At 40.2% G+C, this 21882-nt stretch overlaps 1 protein-coding gene across 2 annotated transcripts in view; it reads left to right on the forward strand.

Moving 5' to 3' along the window:
- GMDS (GDP-mannose 4,6-dehydratase) overlaps positions 1-21882 on the forward strand; it is a 458968-nt gene that overhangs the window by 91297 nt on the left and 345789 nt on the right. For both annotated transcript variants that reach the window (XM_072152473.1, XM_072152474.1), the window contains 2 exons: positions 1124-1211; positions 3710-3819. In XM_072152473.1, coding sequence (XP_072008574.1) covers positions 1124-1211; positions 3710-3819 — 198 coding nt within the window. The remainder of the gene's footprint in view (positions 1-1123; positions 1212-3709; positions 3820-21882) is intronic.

A 21882-nucleotide genomic window follows, 5' to 3' on the forward strand; every position in this document is an offset into this window, starting at 1 on the left:
ATACTATATACTTGAGCATATACGATAAAGTTTGTAGATTCATAATGGTGTGGTTTCTACTTATTTTTTATTAAAAAGGTGCATGAGTTTCAGTTCACAAAGGAGAAAAACCTGTCCTTCCTCTATATCACATATCACTTGTGAAAATGGGGCCACCATGCAGTAAACTTACAAATGTCCCTCAAATAATACTCATTTGTTTGTGATTATTTTTTTGCGTTGTCTGAAAGAGTTAACTGTCTCTGCAAGGCATAAAGATTGTCTTATCTCACATTCTTAACCAGATTATCCCCTTTGCACACATTTTGGCTTGTCATAATGTTTATATTACACCTGTATTAGCAGCAGACAACCGCAGCTTTCATCAGTCCTTACATTAATACTTGTTGTCACAGATTAACCAGTTGACAAGTTTTTCTTTCTCCGTGTACATTCCTTCAAAAGGGAGAGAACAAAACTGGGGGGAAAGAATGTGTCTGCTACCACACTGCGCAGGGTCTATGAATGTTTGCTGTGAACATGATTTGCTACAGTGCCAACCTACTTGGCAGAGTGTTTTTTCCAGCTGTCAACTCCGGCTGATGTCTTTCATCAAGTTGCAGAAGGATGATACACGTTGTCAGTCCAGGGGCTGAATTTCTGACACAAACCCAGTCAGGAGGAGATGAGAACACTTTAATCGGGGCTTTGAAAGGGAAAATAGACCTTCCCGACAGCTGAGTTTTCTTTGTCCTTTTCTTGTGTTTAACTACATTTAGATTATTTTATAGTATTTACAAAATTGATGCAAGTGAAAAGAATTGTTGGGAAAACTTTATGGTCTGTGTCCTCAATGCAGAAACTATAAAAGTGCTCCTATTTACTGTGTAAAGATGTATTGCAAAATGTATTAGCGCTAGAGCCTCCTTTCCTTTTCTCCCATTGACAGCCATAGATATCTAATTAGAATTATTTGTAATGATCCGATGGATTGTTAGTTTTGACTTTCTTCTTAGTAGATTTAGAAACTGACATCTATAGAGCTGAATCCCAGGGGTGACTTATCTTGCATTCCAAGAAGACTAACTACATGGACTTGTCATTCACAGAGGATGAAGCATGTTTTGTGGTTTGTCATTCACAGGTGCATGGCATTGTGCGTCGATCAAGCTCTTTCAACACTGGGAGGATTGAGCATCTATACAAGAATCCACAAGCTCATATAGAAGGAAGTAAGGTTCTTTCTCTATTATGTCACTGTGTTAATCATGTCCTTATGAGGCAGAATATACAGAATAAGTTAATCTTTTACTGCCTTCATTTCTGTTACCAACATTTTTCAGTTTTCCTTCTGATGCTCATAATATCTATTTGAATTTTTAATTTAGAGCATTTCTATTAAAGGTTTTATTTGGTACGTATGCTCAGAATAGTCCATCAATATCCGCTCTGTAGCGGCCAATGAATGCACATCACTCCTGCAGTTATGGTGTCCAGCCACTAAACATATCATGGGATTAAAGGAAACCTACCACAAGGAATATATTATCAGAAGTAGACCTGATAGTAGATTCCTCCTGTCTGCCTCTGCCCCAATCTGTAATTTTAATAATCCTCGAACCTAACCTAACTTGTTAAAAAAAAAACAACAACTTCATTTTAGTAATATGTAAATTAACCGTGGCGGCTACTGGGGGTGACCACCAGTAATCATTTTATTGATTGCCTATCCTAAGCTTATTATATGTAGAAACCGAAAGTAAGAAGTAAGGTTTTTTTTTTTTGGCTTCTTTTCACCACTTGCAAAAGATGCAAATAAAAATATTTATTGATTTACGTATTCAGTAAAAGAACTATTGTAAGAAAGAATCCCACAACATTCCAGTGTGGTAAAGAACGAATTGAGTTAATTGAATTACATGCTGCATATTCTATTCTCTTTTGAGCATGTTTTCAGACCTAGTACATGTCCTGGTAATAGAGTTGGATGTTAATTTTTACATTTTTCTGCTTTACATTCCTATTAAATACTTTAATAAAATCTTTTTGATGTTGTGTACTCAGTAAAGTATACATTTTTTAAGTGCATGATGCAACAATAAAGTGAAAAAGGAACAATAGATTCCTGCAAAAAAAATCTCCACTACAGGCGGTACGTGTACACTCACCGGCCACTTTATTAGGTACACCTGTCCAACTGCTCGTTAACACTTAATTTCTAATCAGCCAATCACATGGCGGCAACTCAGTGCATTTAGGCATGTAGACATGGTCAAGACAATCTCCTGCAGTTCAAACCGAGCATCAGTATGGGGAAGAAAGGTGATTTGAGTGCCTTTGAACGTGGCATGGTTGTTGGTGCCAGAAGGGCTGGTCTGAGTATTTCAGAAACTGCTGATCTACTGGGATTTTCACGCACAACCATCTCTAGGGTTTACAGAGAATGGTCCGAAAAAGAAAAAACATCCAGTGAGCGGCAGTTCTGTGGGCGGAAATGCCTTGTTGATGCCAGAGGTCAGAGGAGATTGGGCAGACTGGTTCGAGCTGATAGAAAGGCAACAGTGACTCAAATCGCCACCCGTTACAACCAAGGTAGGCAGAAGAGCATCTCTGAACGCACAGTATGTCGAACTTTGAGGCAGATGGGCTACAGCAGCATAAGACAACACCGGGTGCCACTCCTTTCAGCTAAGAACAGGAAACTGAGGCTACAATTTGCACAAGCTCATCGAAATTGGACAGTAGAAGATTAGAAAAACGTTGCCTGGTCTGATGAGTCTCGATTTCTGCTGCGACATTCGAATGGTAGGGTCAGAATTTGGCGTCAACAACATGAAAGCATGGATCCATCCTGCCTTGTATCAACGGTTCAGGCTGGTGGTGGTGGTGTCATGGTGTGGGGAATATTTTCTTGGCACTCTTTGGGCCCCTTGGTACCAATTGAGCATCGTTGCAACGCCACAGCCTACCTGAGTATTGTTGCTGACCATGTCCATCCCTTTATGACCACAATGTACCCAACATCTGATGGCTACTTTCAGCAGGATAATGCGCCATGTCATAAAGCTGGAATCATCTCAGACTGGTTTCTTGAACATGACAATGAGTTCACTTTACTCAAATGGCCTCCACAGTCGCCAGATCTCATCCAATAGAGCATCTTTGGGATGTGGTGAAACGGGAGATTCGCATCATAGATGTGCAGCCGACAAATCTGCGGCAACTGTGTGATGCCATCATGTCAATATGGACCAAAATCTCTGAGGAATGCTTCCAGCACCTTGTTGAATCTATGCCACGAAGAATTGAGGCAGTTCTGAAGGCAAAAGGGGGTCCAACCCATTACTAGCATGGTGTACCTAATAAAGTGGCCGGTGAGTGTATACCGCCTGTATATAATATATATTTTATTATATAAGTGGGTATTATATTAGACAGGGAAATAAAAAATATTACATTAATAGATCAGAAACACAAATGTTTTATTCTGCTCTATTAGATATCATAGGGTGCTCACATAATCAGTAGATCAGTAGTATAGACCATAATCCAGCCCTTACCAGTAAATAAATGTCCATAGTGGTGCTGCCCCAACATTTTGTTTCAGCCTTCTCCCAGAGTAGGATAATACCAGGGTATTGTATTACCTGACAAGCTATCTTTACTTATAGCTTTGTATTTGGTTGGTTTTGGACTTGTCTCTTTATTAATACTTGCTTTACCCCTTTAGACATGAAGTTGCACTATGGGGATCTGACGGATAGTACATGTCTAGTGAAAATAATTAATGAAGTAAAACCCACTGAAATTTACAACTTGGGTGCTCAGAGTCATGTCAAGGTAAGACATAATTTTCTATTTTTGTACATATTTCATAATGCAAAGAATTATTTGGTTGTACTTGGTGCTTATTAGGTAAGGAAATTGAATATGTATAGTACATTGAACAGTATATTGACTTTTTACTAACATGAGACAAGGCTTACATAGAATGCGTTCACATACCATATATATGGGAAAACGTATTGACTCGAATATAAGCCGAGGGTGGGAAATGCATTGGTCACAGACCCCCAGAAGTATATAGCTTGCCAGCCCCCTAGAAGTATATAGCTTGCCAGCCCCCCAGAAGTATATAGCTTGCCAGCCCCCCAGAAGTATATAGCCTGCCAGCCAGCCCCTGCCCCCTGCAGTCTATAGCCTGCCAGCCAGCCCCTGCCCCCTGCAGTCTATAGCCTGCCAGCCAGCCCCTACAGAGATCCGTGCACACTTCGGATGCGTAAGGGACAGGTGAGCTGAGTTTGTGGACTTGTTGAACGTGGTGGCATTATCCAGAAAATCCATCTGCAAGGTGTTAAGCCACTTGACAACATACTGGTAGTGGTTTATTAGGTAAATTTATGCTGATATATTCCCTTTTAAAAAGTGAAATATATTTTTCACAATACATTTGTTGTACATTTCTGCTACTATCTGCCAAATTTCTTAACTGGTCACTGATATATTATGTGATATTACCGTGAAGTAGCAGACTGTTTTGGGCGAATTTATGGTGGGCATTGCTAAGTGGGATTGGAATGTCAGATAGGAACTGAACTGTTATTGTGGGTCAATAGCCATGTAATTATGATTTACTAGATGAGCTGACATTGGCTACAGTTTTCTGCAGTCATAACTGGGCAATGTTTTTATAGGTCTGCTATTTACAGGATTTGAGATACATTTGAGATAGTATTGTGAACTTAACTTGTATATGTGCTTGTTATAATAAATGCATATCAACCTTGATTGAAACATAATGTATATCAACTACTTTATATTTACTGTATATACACTTACATTTCACCATCTACAGCTATTTTTAGTTAGCCAGGAAAAAGTCTATAAATATTGGCACAAATCGTTTTTTTTAACAGATGCTACAAAAGGGCACATCCGAATCACAAGATCCTGGTCCAGCCCACCGCACTACTGCAGACATAAAACAAAACAAATGACTGTTAAAGGGTTATTCCGGGAATATGAACGTCTAATGACATTGAGTTTTGTTATATTCATTTATTTATAGCATCATGGGTTTTTGTGTCAGTCACAAAATGGAACTTAAATAGTTTGATTTTATGATTTACAAAATTTATGGCCTCTCTAAAGTAGGTGGAGTTATCACTAAGATGGCCGCCACTGGAAACTACAACTTCCACGATCCTTTTAGTTCTCAGTAACTCCTCCTACCTCTTATGGTCTGCTCCCAGTAATGATCGAACCGGTTTTCTTGCTCTGTTACCATAGTAATGATGTGTAACTGCCATCACCAGAACACTGGCCATACTGGAAGCACTGCAACCAACCGACTACAGCCAAACGTAGTGGTGATCACATGACCTGCCCAGGCAGGTGCTGGACATGTGACCAGCGGCCATCTTTTGTTCTGTGTATGCTCTGCAACGGACCGCACGGAGGAAACTAACGGACTGATTAAAGGGCCAGTAGCATTTTAATTCTCTATTACAGTCTATGTCTCCAGCATTTTCTGCTAAGGGGAGCAAAATTTTATATAACAACTAATTTACATATTAGCTTATATTTTAATGACCCATTTCTATATGAATTATGCTTATTCCTGGAATACCCCTTTAACCAATAAGATTAACCACGTTTTTTTAAATACATGTATGTATGTAAAGATCCTACAATTTTATGGAAATTTAAATAAAATATGTGTGGATCCTTATGGAATAAATTTGAAAAAACTTATAGAAACAAATGTGTGTATATTGTACTGGATAATATGAAAATGGGGGCACATTTACTAAGAATGTAGGAAGCTGAACTAAAAGTGCTCTGGCCATGTATAATGATCGGTGCGCCAGATTCATTAAGAACTTGCACCAGAAATCATTATTCTGTCCCTTCTCTGCAAAGGCCCGACAGAGTTCACCAACTTTTTTGTGGTGCACCTTTAACATAGGGTGTGCGGCTGACTTTGCATGTTAAATCCGGCACACGGTCCGACTGAGTGCCGGAACACCCCCTGTGTTGCATGGTGGCGACACATTTGTGGTGCAGACACTTCTTACATACCTGTGCAAGCAGTTTACACCTAAAAGAACTTGCAAAGCCCTTAGTAAATGTGCCCCATTTTTTTTTTTTTTTCTTCTTAAATGGTGAAAAAATGCAATTTTTGAGAAGCGTGGGACAAGCGGTGGCAAAATGTGTGGGGTCATTTTGGAAACCACAATGCAGACATGATGGTATTTCCACACAAATCCCTGCGGTGCCCATCCTAATTAGGAAATTTGCAACATTTACTGACAGGCTGTCCAGTGGGAATCATTCTTACTGACTCATTGCATTGGCTGCACACAGAACTTCTTTTCCCTGACTTGTGTGACAGGCTGAACTCTGAGAGCTGGCTTCTTCCAGCGTCTGAGTAAAATATTCTCAAGTTTTGCCAAGAGTCACGATCTCTTTCACTTCATTTCACAGAGTTTCTTGGAGAATTAGAGGTTTTGTCTGTTTCAACAAGTTATGTTTGTGAAGTAAATTTTCCATGAAATCTCAGTGAATTGTGTGATTTACTGTGGATATAAAGCAATGGCTTATTTTCATTTTCATAAAGATGGAGATGGCAGCATAAACGCTCCAATTTAGGGAGTACTGTCTGCCTTTTAACAACTAATGATGACTTGCACCCCAGCCACAACTATATTGGAGGTTGGGGTTCACTTGGTCTCCCCCTGCCTACTTTGGAATTGCATTCTTATTTATTTAAGAATGCAGTGAAATAATCCTACTGCTTGGACATTGTCAAAGAAAATAAATCCCAGTAATATGTTTGAACTGTGTACACAGATGACGAGTGCAGTTTTTTTTCTTTGTTTATGTTTTGTTTGTTTTGGCTTGTATTTGTGTAGAATAATGTTTTCTGTCACTCTCACTTCCAGTCAGTTTTATGTGGGCTGTTTAGAAGGCAAGGAAAATAAAATAATAGGAAGTTGGTCTGGTTTCCTGAAGGAAACCAATGAAGATGAAATTGGTTCTTGGAATGAATACACAAGGTCTGGGAAGGACTAACACTGAATCATAAATAGTAAGCACTGTGACTCAGGGTGTGCTACACAGAGAGGTGTTTGATGTAACATGTTTGACGCAATGTGGGAGAAAGCAAGCTTGCTTTTACTTAAGAGTTTCTTAAAATAGTGAGTCTCAGAATCATGACTTCATGGGGTAGGTGATCAGAGAAACAAGCTATGCACTGAACAGGTTTAACCATACTTCAGGGTGTGGACAGGGAGTGTAGTGACCTGTATTCATCTAGGTCTGCATGGAAAATCTTCATCAGTAGTTCTTTCACTGTGGCAGAGTTGGCAAGTATTGCATATTATGTTAACTAAACGTTACATTGATGACTTGTGTGAAGTCTTGTTGTGCCATCCATTTGGTTGCTTTATTTTGTTGAATTTGTATGCATTTGGAATATTAACCCAACCCAACCCAGCCCAGGACTCGGACCTGTTTCGTTTGTTTTTTACTCCCCTCATTCCTAAAACGATAACTTTTTTTATGTTATCTACGGGACAAATTGTGCTTTTTAGTGGTGTCATATAATATTCCATGCAGTGTACTGGAAAGCTGTACAGGTTTTATTATGCGCTCCAAATGACACTTTCTCTTATTCCTTGGGTCACTCTGATGACAGAGATACCAATTTGAGAGAGGTTTTAATACATTTGAAAAAAATTTAAATCTTTTACATAAAAAATATTTTCCATTTTGCCATATCCTGAACCCAATAACTTTTTCATACTTTGGTGTACAGACCTACCGTATTTTTCGGCCTATAAGGCGCACCGGACTATAAGGCGCACCTCTGATAAATGCCTGCTAAGACATCTAGGTTCATATATAAGGCGCACTGGAGTATAAGGCGCAGGATCAAATGCAGTACCTAAAAATTACCAGCAGGTGGCAGACCTGTGCACAGTTCAAGCCAGCTACACTTCCCGGGAAACTTGTCTTCAGCGTGTCAGAGAGCTCCGATCTCAGAGGTATGGGCTGCTGGGGGTTAATGCAGGGTGATGCAGCAGGGGTTAAGCGGTCTCCCTCTGCCCCTTCTCCTTCCCTCCTCAGCCAGGGTGTTATTCTTGTGGGGTTCCCTGTGGCTCCTTCTCTTTCCCCTGTTACAGGGCTGTCAGGTATGGGGGATTGGTTACTGATGATGATGATTGCCTGGTGGTCGGCACTATGGCAGCTCCGGTCTCTCCGTGCTAGGGGAGGGCAGGATGGGCACAATGTTAGTTGTGGTGCCAGGGCACTTCAGGAGCTAGGGACCCTGTATACTGTGTGGGAAGGTGCAGGAAATTTCTGGGGATGGAGCTATTAAACACTGGTAAATGTACAGTACATCTTGTGTGTAGTACATTTCTGTATAAGTTCATATATAAGGCGCACTGGCCTATAAGGCGCACCTTTGATTTCTGAGAGAATTAAAGGATTTTTGGTGCGCCTTATAGGCCGAAAAATACGGTATGTAAGGTGTTATTTTTTTGCGGTATGTGCTGGCATATTTTTTATTTTTTACCAATTTGGGACCTAGGACTTTTTGATCAGTTTGTATTCAAATATTCATGGATGGAAAAATGGTGAAATGGCAATTCTGACATTTGGGCACTCTTTCCATTATGGTGAGACTGTAGGCTTCCATGGCAACCGGGTGGATACTGGTCCATGTGCTCTGCCCACACTATATGACGTAGCGGTGTTGCTATCTGATGTCGACATCATAGAGTGTGTGCAGGCAGAGCACTTAGACCTGTCTCTACCTGTGCTGCTGCACATGAACCCACATGGAGATGTCCTAGAAAAAAGGTTGGTCAAAATTCGGTGCTGAACTTGGACCCTAAAACGACCCCATTTGAAGTTAATGGGGATCCAGATTAACACCCAAAAATGGCTGTAAATGGGTCTAGTAAGGTCTAGAGGACTAAAAAATTGTAGGAATAACATGGGTGTTGTCTTGCTCATAATGGGATAGGGAAAGTACTTGAAATAATAACATAACATTAAAAATAATAAAGAAATAATTTTAAATGTTGTCATATTATGACACGACAGTTAAAATTGCTCTTTATATAAAGGATTTGAGTGGCAATCGAAAAACCAGACTCCTTTCCCTTAGCGCCCAAACATGGTTAGTCATTTTCTCTGTGTTAAAAGAAGCAATGGAAAATGGCAAACACTTCCTCTCACTGAGGTCAAAAGCATTCTGGATGTTCAGATCCAGTTAATTGAATGCAAAATTTAAAATCCATGCTTTGTTCATCTTAAATGTTAGGATGTCCATGTTGGTTGGTCGAGTGGTGGATTTTCTGAACATGTCCTCTGACTGCACACTATCCACAGGGCAGGAAAACACCTGCAAGGTCTGGCCACGTGTCCAATTTTCTCACTCAGAAATTGAACAGAATTGATTGATCCTTCGATACCAGGAGACATGTGGACAAATCTTTTGTAAATGAAAAGGCACATGGATGCCAGCTCACCCCTCCTTGAAGTGTCGAATCTGGCACGGACCACCCCTCTGCCGGGGCAAACAATCATGGAAACGAAAGAAGTATACGGTCCAGCCAGTCTCCAAACACCGAGTATCTTTATTCAAAGTTGCATCATAAGATAAAATCCACTCAGACAGATGGTCACAAAGGCCTACGCGTTTCAGACAGACAACCTGTCCTTAGTCATGGCTAACATACACTGTTTAAAATCCACATTTATATAGTGATACAGACAATCAAACAATCAAATGTAACGCCCCCCCAGGTGGAGCTTCATCACATCCGGTGCCGCCCCTTGAGCAAAAAAAAAGGTTGTGCCTGAACATATATAAGCAAGTATACAACACAACATGAACAATAGTAATGGTTGTCCTGAGCACAATATTAATGGCATTAATAAAGCGTAAGTTCGCCCCATACATTGTGTGCAGAGTCACTTGCATACCGTTTGGCTCAGCCATGTGATGCGTGTCAGCTGACACATCCGAATCACATGGTCTAGAGTCACGTGACCTGCCGGCGGTTACATAGCAACAGACAACAAAATAGGGTTCCGGACATCGGAGTGGCGTATCTTGTAAGAGTTGACATCATAATGGGGCTCGGAGAGATCTCCCGTCGACATCGCAGTGGAGACCCACAGAGAACCGCACAAGGACGAAAGGCCCGGGTAGCCACCATGAGGGACCGCGCGACGTGGCCGAGAAGACTCTCCCGCATCAAGGTACGTGTCTATAATAGATGGAACAAAGTTGTAATTGAAGTAAAAACAATAAGTATGCAAAATAAAAAACCGTGGCAGAGGCCAACAACATGCATAACAGCATTAGGTATAATCGAGAACAGAGGAACGTAAAATACTATCAGTACATAAAAAAAGAGAGGTAGCTGAGGCTAATAATGGTACATTAATTCCCTTTTGATATTCAAACCTTGAGGGGAAGACGTACTCAAGGTAAAAATCCAATACGCCTCTCTATTAACCAGGCGGACTCCAATGTGCCCCCCCCCCCCTAATATTGTTGTGAACCTTCTCTATTGCATATGCGTGGGTGTCTCCGTTGTGTACCTTGACAAAGTGTTGTGACGCTCCAGATAGGTTACGGCCTGTGGGGTTCAGGATATCATGTAGATGTTCTGAAAATCTGACTTTAAACTTGCGGGTGGTATGCCCAACATACATTAAATTGCATGTATTGCATTGTATGATGTACACAACATTTACCGAGTTACAATTCAAGAGTTTCCTAATAGGAAACTTTTTCTCACCATCACTGGAAAAGAAATGTTTCTTTTTGTGAGCCACAAATTTGCACGTGAGGCAACGGGGTGCACCACATTTATAAAAGCCCTGAGTGGCCAACCAGGTCGGGGTCAATTTGGTGGAGAAGAGGGAAGGAGACAAAATATTGGCTAAACTTTGACCTTTTCTACAGACGATTCTGCATCCGTCATCTAGAATCCTCTCCAGCATGGGGTCAGTTTTAAGTAGGGGCAAATGCTGATGGACAATGTTGGAAATGGCCTTGAACTGTGGGCTATACTGCAAAACCAATGTTGGAACGGGGGCGGACTTTGAATTTTTGTTATGGGTAAGTGGTTGTGGATACAAGAGGCTACGTCTGTCCCTGTTAGTGACCTTACCACAGGCTCTCTCCAATGCCCACTTGGGATACCCTCTATTCCTGAGTCTATTGCAAACACTTACTGCCTCCGCACAAAATGTAGTGGTGTTATTGCAATTTCTCTTAGCCCTTGTCAGTTCCCCCACTGGAATGGCCCTTATCGTATGTGGCGGATGTTGGGATTTGGCATGCAGAATAGTATTGCCAGCCGCGCGTTTACGGTATGTTTTTGTGGCAATACTGTCCCCACAGGTGCCCGAGAGTGTTAAATCAAGAAAGGAAATCTCATTGGGATGAGTGGCAAATGTGAATTTTAAGTTGACAGTGTTGTCATTCAGATAATCAACAAAGAGTGGTATGGCAGGTACCCCTCCACGCCAGACGATCAAAATATCGTCGATGTACCTGCCATACCACTCTATGCAGTCGAGACAAATCTTTTACCATGCAAGTCAGCGTGCCTCCTGGTGCCTTATCCATTGGTGGTGGAGGTTTAGGGAAATTGGACATGTAGTTCTACATTGTGGCCATGCTAATTCTCTCCTGATGTGGTGTTGATGCCCCTTCTGGTGTTGGCAACTTCCTCCTACTGCCACCGAGCTCTCACTTGTACTGATTTTAGGCTCGGACTCTAGAATGAAGGATGCTATGTTATCCTGGTAGGATGGATCTGGCAGGATGACCACCCAGTATTTGACACTGTTGAGTATCCGGACAACTCTGGAGCCCAGGCTGCCCAGGGGCAACTTGTCCTGTGTGAGAGCTGTATCCCCCTCCTCATCTGCATCTCCCCAGCCATGCTCCAGTAATGCCTGTGAGCTGCTCTGGGTGTCGCCCTCCTAGTCTGCAGTATCAGACCACCAGGCTGGGATCCCACCCTGCGAGCCTTGTGTGGACTGACCTGACACCGCTTCTTCTTAATCTGCCACCATTCACATCCACCATCATGGCTTGAAAGGCTTTTTCTAGCTGGTGAAGTGTAGGGATGAAATTGCTGTCAATGGTGTCATAGGTGCTGGCCATCTTGGTGACGTATTGTAAGCAGTTCAGCACCAAGCAAATGTCCCCTATGGAGGCCCAGTCGATAGTGGTGAAGTGCTTCTGGTCACTACGTCAACTCGCCTTGGAGTCCTGGAGCTGGAATTCCTGAATTACCTGCTGCTGATGCACTCTTTCCTGGACATGTAAAGTGGAATTCCACCTCATTGGTCTGCCCACCCAACTCCCTATATGAGATGTACCAAAGTTCCTCTGCAGTGCAGATATGCCAGCGAACTGTGAATGCCAAAAGTTCCCGGGCTTGTGGTTCAGCAGCAGCAGTCTGTCTCCTCCGGGATCACAGTCCACAGCTCCTTGGCGGAGTGTGGTCTTTCGCCCAGTCAGCGAAGTTTTAGCACGGCCTGTTGCCGTTTCCCAATGACTTAACTAAAAGTGGTGCTGTGGGCACTACGCTGACAGGAAGAGGAAGCAGGATAGGAAAAAGTGGAGGAGGAAACAGCTGGAGGGAAAGAAGTGATGTCCAGCAATCCTAGGTAGGGGACAGAATGTGAGCCAGAGCTGTGTCTGCATCAGGAACAGCTGCCGCTACATTGACCGAGTGGGCAGTTAAACAGATCTAACGACCACGCCTATGCTTACTGGTCCACGTGTCAGTTGTGAAGTGCACCTCGGGGCTAATAACACTGAGCTGTGCACTTTTGACCTTGTCCTGCCTACTGGGAAACGTTTGGGAATCATCATCACTCCTTCTCTTATCTTCATCTTTCTGATTGTTCACTGTCCATCCTTTAATCCTCCAATAAAAGTTCTTGGGAATCTTGCAACTGCTCCATGACTTGTGGCTGTAATGGCTTTGCTACTTTGAAGGGTTTTAGGTGGAGGGGATTGGGCACTTTCAACTGAGGATGAGTATGACAAACTTAAAAAGACGCAAGTTGATGCACTGTCTGCCATGTAATTAGCCAATGCCTCAACTTTTTGTGGCCTATTGGGACCTACCAGGAGCTTGCACACCAAACACACTGGCGCCTACTTGCACCAGAGGAATTTGGGGCAGGCAGAGACGGAACATGTTCTCTTCCTGCAGCAGCACCATGGCAAAGTCCCTGTTGCATAATTCCTGCTTCTCTCATTTTGAAAGACTCGAGGTACCAAACAATGCTGTGACAGCACCTTTATGATCAAGGTATTACTGGATTCTATTCACTGACAAGAAAACTTTTATTATCCACGTATAAATGTGCAAACAACACTTCTCTGAACCACGTATCATTGTCCGTTACTCTCACAGACCACACTTTTCTAAACAACATACTGGTGTTCGCTTCATGTGTTTTTCCAAACATGGACCTGTATTTCAAATAATGATATGTTTTAGGCACCTGACAACTTACTCTTGTATCCAAAATTCTTGCCATATGCAGTTGCCCCTAGATATCTGATGCATTGGGAAACAGGCTTATACCTCATGATAAATCATAATAGCAGTCCTGAATTTTTCTGTGCCTAGTTTTCTATCAGCTCAAGATACCAGAAGTCTAATACATGTGCTATTGGATGGGCACAAAACTCTGCTATTTTCCCTAAATTGTATGTAGCCTTTGAGAGGTGCTAGGAGGAGTAGGGTAGCCTTTTCCACATTTTCTGGTCTAGCTGTGTGCTTTCCCTTTTGGCAGGGTGTTCAAAGGATCATCAGATGTGTGTTTGGTGACTATATTATACTGGATTGCCCCCTGCTCCCCCTTACCATTGTGACATGTCTGCTCTAAGATATAAGAAACCTCTATCATTCTTTCTGGTCATGGCCCCAAAAGCTTGTATACCTCTCATATGAAAACTGAGGCGATTGCTTTGATAAAGATTATTGACCTAATGGATATGGAAGCTCTTGCCTCTTTAGGAATCTGCTGTAACTCTTTCCAGGGATTCAAACACGGGAGGATTTTAAAGGAGCTACCCTGTGTTTCGCTTCCACCTGCTCTGTTTTCTTTTATTCCCATTCATAATGTTTGCGTTTTGCAAATGTTTACAAAGCATGTGTCTCATATTTTATAACAGAAGAATTCTTATTTGATATAATAAATAAAACTCTGTTTTATTAAATAGCTTAAAGGTCCTCTACCACCAGTATCAAGAATTGTAAACCAAGCACACTAACATACTGGTGTGTGCCTCTCCGCCCCCCCCCCCCTCCCCAAAGGGTCTGCTTTTCTTTTAGCTTATGCCCTTGGTTTTTACAAATAAGACAGCTTTCAAAATTATGCAAATGAGCCTCAGGGGCTCTGGGCTCCCTTGGTGTTAATGGAACTTGGAGCCACACAGGAATAAAAACACAGTGGCATAAAAGGCTTAATGAAAAGCAGATCCTGCCAGAAGGTGCACACACCAGCATGTCGGTGTGCTTGGTTTACACACCTGAACCTGGTGGCAGATGTCCTTTAAATTGATGTAATATTATACTACATACATGTTTTCCACTTGTCCACAGAGTCTCTGCATAATAGATAATATACTGTATGTGTGAAATGATTGTCTTCAAAGTTTTAGGTGGAGCTTGTGGTTTCGAAGCTATTATCAGACCACACAAAGCAATGCTTATTGTGCCGGTATCATCCATCTTCTAATTAGTGTACGGTCTGTCTTTATTACAGTGAGTAAGAAAGAAAATATTGTTATAATAATTAAATACCATTTATCTGAAAATGACTAGACGTCACATGATCATTAAATAAATATACTTTGTGTTGTGCTGGAAGACTAGGACTATGTGATACAGGAGTGCTTTGGTTCACTTCAAAGCTGTGTTTCTACAGTATTCTTGTATAGTTGTTTTAAGCAATTTTAAATACATGTCATTCTTTTTCTCATAACTAAACATTGTACTATGTATTGCAAATAACTTTGTTGCAAGTCTAAATATCAATTAAAGTTATAGTGTAATTGGTAAGAAAAAAACTAGTGTCCAAATTGCTGCATTGTTGCATTTATACCACCCAAAAAAATTGTTAATAGTGATCAAAAGGTTGTATAGTTTCCAAAATGGTGTATATAAAAATTCTGTTGTCCCAGCAAAACATTACCCCCATTCTCTTGTTTGATTGTGACAACACATTTGTTTTATTCAAAATTCTGTAGAATTTTGTCCTACTGACACTTATTTGTAGAAAACAAGCTTTGATTTGATCTTATAAAAATTACAAGTCTTTAGGAAGACTGGGTTAAAAAAAAATAAATGTAATCCTCACACATATTTATGAATTCAGTTGAAATTAAATGTCATGTTGTATGGAGATCAAGGCGGGCTCCAGGTTTTAGTGGGCCCCTGGGCGATAAAGCCTCAGTGGGCCCCTTCATGGGCCGCCCTCCAGTAGCCACACTGTCGCCCCTACCCCGCGTAGACAAACTGCCCCACCCACCTCTGTGGACACACTGTATCCCCTCCTGCTACACTGCCCCTCCCCTCCGGGAAAGAAAAAAACTCCCCTTTCCTCGTTCGCCAAAAGCAGCCATCTTTCTTTGGCTTGCGCCCACTGTACGCATCGGCTCTGTAGCTGGCACACGTGAACTGATCATCATGTGTGCCGGATTCAGAGCCGTTGCATATTGTGCGGAGCGCAGTTTTCGGGGGAACGAGAAAAGGTGAGTTTCGGATTCTGCTTCTATGCTGTGCTCCCAGCGAGCACTGCACAGAGGCAGAAAACGCCACCAGCCGGAAGGGGATCATTTGTACCAGTGTCTTAAAGCAACACTGGTACAATTGATCCGGGGGCCCGAGTGGGCCCCTCCTACACTCCTGGGCCCCGGCACTTGCACGGGTAAGCCGGGTGCTGCGCCGGGCCTGATGGAGATAATTCAACCCTTCACAAGTGTCTGCTGACAACTAAACTGTTGTGGCACAATGCCACCATCACAAGAACTGGGAGCCTCCTAGGCCTGGCATTCAGTACAATCTACTACATTTTGCCATAGGGCCTTAGGGATGCTGAACTAGTAATTAAAAAACATTAACATTTTCAAGTATGCAGGTTTTTTTAAAAAGTAAAAGTTCCCATCTCCCACTTCCCCTGGAGTGCATGTATAAATAAAGTAAATAGTGTAATAGAGTGTAAACATCCAAAATATGTTTGCCATTTTTACGCAAAATCTTAATAACAAGTCCTACAGTACTGTATCAATGATAATGTTCAATCGATTCACAAAAAATGACATCATACACTTCTTGTGCCAAAATATGAGAAAGTTAGATGTCAGCATACATTTCATTTTTGTAAATGTATGAAAACATTAACCTAAATAAATACATAAATTTGGTATCCCCCATGATTGCACTGACCCAAAGAATAAAGTAGACCTGTCATTTTGGGAACACAGTGAAAGCTGTAAAATCCAAGCCCACAAGAAAACTGAATTTTTTTCCCGCTTCTCAGTACACATGAAAAATTAAGAAGGCAATACCAATAAAAGCGAATAGTCGGTTTTTTTTTTTTTTTACAAGACCCATAGGGTGAGACATATACTATTTTTATTTTATTTTTCATCTGAAGATTTGTTGGCACCCGTATTATTTGTTTCTAAAAATCTAAGATCTTTTTATGCCACACAAAATTTGAGGCATATAAATTTATATGTGACATAATGTTACCGTAAATAATTTGTGAAAAAAAGTCTAGGATCTGCCATTTCTACATTTAACCCTGACTTTAAAAACGGGAACAAATTGGTTAGCCTACTGTCTGGGATATGCCACATATAGTGGCACTCTGTTGTAGATTGGCATGCTCTTCACTAGAATTAGGCATGCGCTTTTACTGATCACCAAGGTAACTGACAGAATGTTGGAATTATTGATAGTTTGTAACTGATAGAATGCTGGAACTACTAATCAGTTACACAAAGGGTTAATCAAAAAATTAATATGGAAAACTAATTTAAAAAAATTAACGTAAAAAGATGACACCTACACCTACTATTTTCCTAACATACACGTAGCCCTTATTCCTAACTAAATGGTAGTGAATTAACTGATCGATTTATGTTGGATTGATACTCTGTCCTCTCTGATTGCTCTCTTACAGACTGACCAAGGAGGGCAGTGTTATTTCACCAGCACTGCTCGGGAAAGTTTACCCATAAAGCTTTGTTTTAGTTACAAAGTTCTAAGACATCGCAGTATGATGCATAAAAAATTGAGAATATTATGCTCTTTGTATCTGTGTACTCATCATTTTTTATTTTTTTTACAGCATTTTCTAGTAAGCAAATTTCTCGCCCTTTTTTAGTTTAGTTTTTATTTTGTTTGTTTTTAATTTTATTTTATGGGAATGTATTTGTCACTAGTCGCAGCACACTAGTTCATGTATTGCTACTATGATCTTAAACCATGTACCAGTTTCGGAAACTTAATTTTAAAGCAATTTATTGTACTCTTATAAACTAATGGATTGTATTAACAGTTTTGGTTACATTGTAACTTCTGATATTAAAATATTAAACATCTTGTTGTTCATGATTTTATATGATAACTGATGATAATGTGCTGCTACTTGATAAATTTCCGCTTGGCAAATAGATGGCAGCAGAGTGTCACAGACAAGTTCAATTGATTAGAAATTCGCTCCTAGATCCTAGGTTTTATTAGATATAATTTACCTGTGTCGAAAGCAGGAACAATCAATGCTAGTTCCCAAAAAATATTATTTTATTGATATTTTATACCTTTTAAATTGTCCAGAGATGGCTGAATTGAGCCCTCCTTGTAGTACATCTACTTCTACATTTTTGAAATGGATAGAATCGGTACATTAATTAATATATACATACAGATGCATTCAGATGATAATAAAACAATTAAGGTGTTTTTCACTGTGCAGCTATTATTGCTGAAATGTTAGTGACAATTTTGTCTGTGTATAAAGTAGTGAATTCCGGAGGGGGGAAAAGCTGAAATTTTTCCTACTTCATTGTACAAATATTGGGAAAATATGGCATTGGATATCGATATCTCAGGCAATATCCAATGTGCAGTAAAGCAGATTTACTTTTGTTACCAAGCAAATCAATGTCTTTTCCTTTTTTAAAGTTTTTTTTTTTACCATCTTAATGGCCACCCCTGTTTTTCAGAGGGTACTATATTTTTTTTATACAGGGTATGGGAGTAGCTGAATATTAGCTACGTGTTATAAAAGGCTGAAACAGTTAATCCTCCATTCCGAAAGAAAGAATGTTGGAGGAATGGGATAAGAGATTTTTCTAAGTAATCTGTCTATAAAATGAGAGTGTAGTGAGCTTTATGTTTTACTTGTTTAACTGTCCTTTTTATGCCCCTGAGAGATTAATTTGTATTAAGGAATGTATGATACATTTTTATAGCACATGCCCCACTAACCTCAGAATATATGCTACATATTATCTTTTCTTTCAACAAGGGGAGATTAAAAATGAGTTTCTTAGAGCAAGTGTTAATATTGTGGCTATTGCATTGTATGTTTAAACTATAGGTAATGTACTTGCTTGAAACAGGGTTTTCATTTTTTAAAATCTGCAGTACACAAATAATGTTCTATAATTTCCTTATGTGACTTTTTTTTTTTTTTTTTTTTTTTATAGCTTGATAAAATTATATTTTGAGATCAGTAGGGTTAATACTCCTAGGGCCAAGACCTATGTTTGTAAAGGAGTAAGCACTGATACCCAGTGAAGAATAAAATTTTTGCTTTCTGCTTCTGTTTTTTTTTTTTTTTTTTGTTCGTGGAAACCTACTTATTTTCTGTTTTGATAGCTAAATGTTTTTTTCTTTTTGTTGTATATAAAGAGTTTTTTTTTAATGAAATATGTAACATTAACGCTAAGCATTATAGTGAATCATTCTGGTTATAAAGGTTAATTGTATTGTACTTATTTTTAAAAATGTATGCATTATAATTTCGGGCCAGTACCAACCTGCGTCTGGTACACTCCGTTTTAAAGGCGAATGTAACAGAAACTTAAAAACTCAAGCTAAACAGAACATCTTTTGTTCATTTTCAGTTACCCTTAGACTTTATTGAACCTTCTATTTTCCTCCTTTTACGAATCCTTTATTAATAATGGAAAATAAGACTATAGTATTGCAATTTTTTGTTTACTAATAATAACAGAATTGGTAACCGAATCGACCAAATGCAGGTATGAACTCTTTTAGTCTTTTAGTTTGTGAAAAGTAGGTTGCAACCTAACCTAAAGTGGTGAAGTTGGATTTACCAATTTTTACATACAGCTACCAAGCAGTGCTCAATACAAAGTCTTAAAGGAATTGTCCAATTTTTTTTCACCTCTCCCACTGTTATCCATGGGTGGTATGTCGTATTGTAGCTTAAATCATTCCTCTAAATAGAAAAGAGCAATCAGACTTCAGACATCTCTAGTAGATGACCACAGTCATGGTGCTTGGATTTGAGTCGCTGGTTTATCCATGTTTGACTCTGATCTTAGATTTCCTTTAAAATCTTTCACTAGTCTACAGACCCTCACATGAGACATCTAAACCCTAAATTCATCATCAAAATCAAGCATGGATAAATGAGGGATGCTCATAGATCAAGGCACCATGACTGTGGTAATCTTCGTATATAGATATGTGTGTATATAATATATGTATATATATAATATGCTATCCATGGCCTCCTTCTATCTAAAATCAACTTTTAAAAGTATTCTAATGAGCCAGAGGGGCTCTGGTGGGTGTTTTCAGAGCCCCTCAGTGCTGCTGCACCACATGCTGTTACAATGAGCAGGACATGTCTCCCCCTCCCTCTGCTCTGCAGAGGGGAGGGGAGACCTGCTCTGATTGTAACAATGAGTGAAAAGACATCCCTGAGGGGCTCTTGAAACGGCCACCAGAGCCCCTCAGGTTCATTACCAGAATTTTAAAAGTTTATTTTAGATCTAGAGACTGCGGTAATCTTCTTATATTTGTTAAATGTTTTACATGGTCGTCTTCCTTCTATAAGTAAGTGTCCCTAGTTAGACTTTCTTTAGGCTTTCTTTAAATAGCTTATGTGTCATAAAAAAACTAGAAGCTTCATTCAGTTATATAAATAAATTTGCTTCTTTTTTTGACAAGTATAAGCAGTTTTCCAAATAATGGAGTTCACCAGTAGGTGAACCAATATAAAGGGTCCACCAGTATAAAGTCAGATACCACTAGTTTTTTGTTGCACACAGTGGTGTTAAATTCTGTGCAATTTAAAACATTTGTGTTCTACTTTACACCTTCCTAGAGTTGGTTGAAACTTAGGCATCACATTGTCTAGCACAGTCTTAATTTTTTGGACGCATAGCCCATTTTTTACTCGAATATACCCCCCAAAGACCACCCCTCATTTTCACAGGCCACACTCCTTTATTCGGACAGGTCAGGAAAGTGTAGAAAATAGGTCTAAAAAGTTTTTTTGATAAATGTGACATTGATAAATATGAATTTTTTGGCACAAATTGCAACACGAGTTTGAAAAAAGTGCTTAATACATCTTTTCCCCCATTGTCTCACCGCACCACGACCAAGCTGGGTAGCTCAACTTTCTATAGAGAGTGCTCGTCACCCCTCCTCCCTACCCTTTGCTCACTCCTGTTATGGCGGGGCAGAAACATGGTTGTGTGCATTAAGATTTGCCAATAAGAACAACAAATTACCTGATAGCTAAAGCACAATTTGTAGGAAAACTAAACCTCAGTGATGTGTAACAGCTTAGTTTTCCCATGTGGTTGTATTCCCACACTTATCTCCCTTGACAAGTTTTGGTTCTAGGAGCACATGATGCGCCTTTCCATGTTTCTCGGCATGACACAATTCCAGTGTGATCCATGAAATTATTTGAGATGAGTGCCCCAAGTAAGTGACTGCTTTCATAGTCTTGTGTGGTATAATTGGAAACAGGTAAGGGATGATTATTCAGGCAGTATTCTGGGTTTGTAAACCTTGGCAGGCATTTTCTGGGTTATTAAGTTTTTATAGTAAAAAGCATTGTGTAAGAGAAAAGTAGCACATATGTTTTAATAGGATTCACCTTTGCACTTTCTGAGCAGAACACTGAAGCATTCTCCAAAGAAAGCAAGATGTTTGCTGGTCATTGATTTTACACTTTATTCACCAGTGGCGGCTTTAGTGTGAGAGTTAATAATAATAATTCTTTATTTATATGGCGCCTAGATATTACGCAGCGCTGCACAAAACATGACAAATTGTTCCTTGTCCCCATAAGGCTCACAATCTAAACAACCTACCAGTATGTTTTGGAGTGTGGGAGGAAACCAGAGTATCCGGAGGAAACCCACACAAACGCGGAGAGAACATACTCTGCATATGTTGCCCTGGGTGGGATTAGAACCTAGGACACCAGCGCTGCAAGGCTGCAACCCACTCAGCCACCTGTAATATGAGGGTCTGTTTCCATAAGATCTCCATAACTTAAACCTATTTCATCTAGCTTTCCAGGAATGTAACTTTCGATGAGAACATATCAGGCTTGTGCAAGCTGAAAAATAGATATAAATAAAATAAATAATTTTTTATTCATATAGTTCCTACAGATTACACAGCACTATACAAAGCATGACAAATTTGGTCCCTGTCCACATGGGGCTCCCAATCTAAACAACCTACCAGTATGTTTTGAAGTGTGGGAGGAAACCGGAGGACCCAGAGGAAACCCACGCAAACTCTTTGCAGATGTTGACCTGGATGGGAT

The sequence above is a fragment of the Engystomops pustulosus genome, chromosome 5 (assembly GCF_040894005.1).
Source record: "Engystomops pustulosus chromosome 5, aEngPut4.maternal, whole genome shotgun sequence".
NCBI lineage: Eukaryota > Metazoa > Chordata > Amphibia > Anura > Leptodactylidae > Engystomops > Engystomops pustulosus.